We start from the raw sequence: 3,544 nt of genomic DNA, 5'->3' as shown, positions 1-3,544 counted from the left end.
AAGTGGGAGAGGGGGCTGAGGGGGGGCAGGCAGAGAGTTCAGCATCCTCATGGCCTGATGGACAGAGTTGTTCCACAGTCTGCTGGTCCTAGAACTGAGGCTACGCAGTCTCCGCCCTAATGGCAGCAGGTTGAAGAAGCAGTGTAGCGGGTGGTCAAGATCTCCCACCCAGCAGAGGGCTTTACTTCTGAGGCGAGAGCTGTGGAGGTCCTGAAGGCAGGGGAGAGAGGTGCCAATGATCTTCTCAGCTGTCCTCACGATCCGCTGGAGGGATTTGCGGCAGGATGCTGTGCAGGCCCCGTACCACACAGTGGAGCAGCTCATCAGGATGCTCTCGATGGCCCCCCTGTAGAAGGTTGTCATAATGGGGGTGGGGGCTCTCGCTCTTCTCAGCTTGCGGAGGAAGTAGAGCCGTTGGTGAGCCTTTTTGGCCACTGCTGCTGTGTTGATGGTCCAGGAGAGGTCCTCAGAGATGTGCACACCCAGGAACTTGGTGCTGCTCACCCTTTCCACAACAACACCGTTGATGGATAGTGGAGCATGTTTTGTCTGAGTTCTCCTGAAGTCCACAACAATCTCCTTGGTCTTCTCTGTGTTCAGCAAGAGATTGTTGCGTTTGCACCAGGAGACCAGCCGGCTCACCTCGCTCCTGTAGAGTGACTCATCGTTGTTGCTGATGAGGCCTACCACTATCTGGGAGAGACTCAGAGTAGAGCCGCTGCTTCTCCATGTCGAGAGGAGCCAGTTGAGGTTGCTTGGGCATCTGTTTAGGATGCCTTCTGGACGCCTCCCTGGTGAGGTGTTCCGGACACGTCCCACCGGAAGGAGGCCCAGAGGAAGACCCAGGACACGCTGGAGGGACTATGTTTCTCGGCTGGCCTGGGAACGCCTCGGGATTCCCCCGGAAGAGCTGGACCAAGTGGCTGGGGAGAGGGAAGTCTGGGCCACCCTACTTAGGCTGCTACCCCCGCGACCCGACCCCGGATAAGCGGAAGAAAATGGATGGATGGATGGATATCATATAAATACTAGATCCCTCGTTGGCTGCTGCGGCATAGGAAATACGGCCGCCATCTTTAAGTGGTCGTCCTTTTGGGTTAAAGCAGAAGATGTCTCAGCACTTTGCAGCTTATTTCTGTTCTAATCGACAGACTGTTGACGTCAGGTCTCTGGTGATAACTTTTCACAAGTAAGATGAACATATTATTGTTAGTATTTTGTGAATAGAATATTACTGTACTGTATTTATGTCCACCAGCTGATGTGATGTTCAGTGTAACACGGTGTTCAGCTGCAATGAAGCTAACTGAGATCTGATGAAAGAAATATTTTTCTAATAATCATACTCACTATTTCAGTAGCTTTGGTTCATTATCAACAGATATGCATCAAAACTGGAGTTTTGTTTAAGTTCTAGGAAATAAAAAAATAAAACCAGGGAGAATATAGGAAATAGAAAATAAGCTTGACCTCCTTTGTACAAAGTTTTTGTGTAGACACAAATCTCCTGTTTTCATTTTGAAGGTTTCCCAAAGAAAAAGATGTGAGGAAGAGGAGGAAGTATCTTTGAGGAGGATTCATCTGAGCAGTGAGGATTTTAAACTGGAGGATTTTGATCAAACTGATCAGACTGTCCGGCTGAGAGATGGTGTGGTACCATGGGTTCACCTTCAAAGAGTAGGAGCATCATTATAAGTTCATTAGAGTTCATAAATGTACATATTTTATTGTCAGTCACAAGGTGAGACACCTCCATGTGTTTATATGAACAGGTAACTATAGACTGTAAAGTTCATATTCATGATGCTTTTTCATTTCAGCTTGAAAACTGCAGGACTACAGGAACTCAACAAAAGCTGCAGCTGCTCTGTCTGTGGCCTCTCAGGAACGTGCACGTCACACACACACTCTCAGGAATGTGCAAGTCACACACACAACCTCGGCCTCATGATGTGAGTATTTCCATTTTAAACTTTTATTTTTTTCCATTATCTTTATCTTTACCCGCTTATTCCATTTTGGGTCACGGGGGTCGCTGGTGCCCATGTCCAGCAATCACTGTGCAGGGGGCGGGGTACACCCTGGACGGGTTGCAAGTCCATCACAGGGCCACATAGAGACAAACGAGACAAACAACCATTCAGTCTCTCACTCACACCTAGGGACAATTTAGAACCAATCAGACTAACATGCATGTTTTTGGACTGTGGGAGGAAACTGGAGTACCCGGAGAAAACCCACGCATGCACGGAGAGAACATGCAAACTCCACCCAAAAAGGCCCCTGGACCGGGGTTTGAACCAAGGACCTGCTCGCTGAGAGGCAGCAGCTCTACCAGTTGCGCCACCGTGCTGCCTTTTTATTTTTTCCATTTACCTTTATTTATCCAGGTAGACTCAGGTGCTGAGAAATGCAGAGAGGCTGATTCATGGAGCTTCAACACAGCAACCTCCAAACATGTCCACCCTCACACACATCGTCTGTGAAGAGACTGGACCAGAGCACAAGATAATAAGACAGTGATAACAACAACAATACACATTCACAAATGATTCATACAAATTTAAGGTTTTTGTTTGTTGTTTGTTTTACAACTGAAAAACAGTTTGTTATCCACTGTTGTCATCACTCTTTGTTAAAATCCAGGTCTCTCTTGTAAATGAGTCCTGTTGGCTCAATGGGACTAACCTGTATTAATAAATGTTGAATGAATATATATATATATATATATATATATATATATATATATATATATATAAAAGTGTACATGCTATATATACATAGTATATTTGTATATACACTCATTCTTTGTTAAAATCAGGTCTCTGGTAAATGAGTCCCTGAGGCTCAATGGGACTAACCTGTGTGAATAAAGGTTGAATGAATGAAAAAGTAGTCAACAAAAGGATCAGAAAGGCAAAACGAGAACAGATGGGGAGCAGGCAGAGCAGTAATTCCAGAAGACAGGCGTGGGGTCGAGAACGAAAGAATCAAACAGGACTGTGAATGCAGCGCTGGATATCTACTTCCAAGAGGGTTTGATAATCTGGCAGAGTGGTGAATGGGATTCTTCAGTAGAGCGAGAAACTGGTGAACACGGAGCGTGAGCAAGTGGGCATGGCAGGTGACAGCAAGACGCAAAAACATGACATGGACCTCCAGTTTGGTCAGGATGGGTGTAATGAAACTCCTGAATGAGGTTCTTGTCCAAGATGTTGCAGGCAGGGACTCCTCAGACTCATAGCCCTCCCAGTCCACCAGAGTGGAGACCTTGACCCCACCATCTGGAGCGTAGTAATCTCCTGACGGTGAAAGCTGGGGCCCCATTGATACGTCAGGCAGGAGGAGGGTCCAAAGCATGATGACACCAGAGGCTTGACTTGTGATACATGAAACATGGTGTGGATTTTGAGTGCGAGGGAGTTGAAGATGAAGAGCCACCTAAGGTTCACCAACTTAGAAATGGGGCAGAGGGCCATGAAGCAGGGCGCCAACCTGGGGAAGGCCCTTAAGACAACCAGATCTTCTGTCCCACTTGGTAGGG

At 47.0% G+C, this 3,544-nt stretch overlaps 1 protein-coding gene across 1 annotated transcript in view; it reads right to left on the bottom strand.

Moving 5' to 3' along the window:
* ccdc18 (coiled-coil domain containing 18) overlaps nucleotides 1-3,327 on the bottom strand; it is a 104,925-nt gene extending 101,598 nt beyond the window's left edge. Inside the window, exons 1-2 of the mRNA XM_037682007.1 lie at nucleotides 3,027-3,327; nucleotides 186-590 (exon numbers count right to left, since the gene is read on the bottom strand). Of these exons, the coding sequence (XP_037537935.1) occupies nucleotides 186-590; nucleotides 3,027-3,327 (706 nt within the window). The remainder of the gene's footprint in view (nucleotides 1-185; nucleotides 591-3,026) is intronic.
* Nucleotides 3,328-3,544: the final 217 nt, after the last annotated feature.

Source organism: Nematolebias whitei, chromosome 9, assembly GCF_014905685.2.
Source record: "Nematolebias whitei isolate Nwh7 chromosome 9, NemWhi1, whole genome shotgun sequence".
Lineage (NCBI taxonomy): Eukaryota > Metazoa > Chordata > Actinopteri > Cyprinodontiformes > Rivulidae > Nematolebias > Nematolebias whitei.
This window is presented reverse-complemented; position numbering and strand designations above follow the sequence as displayed.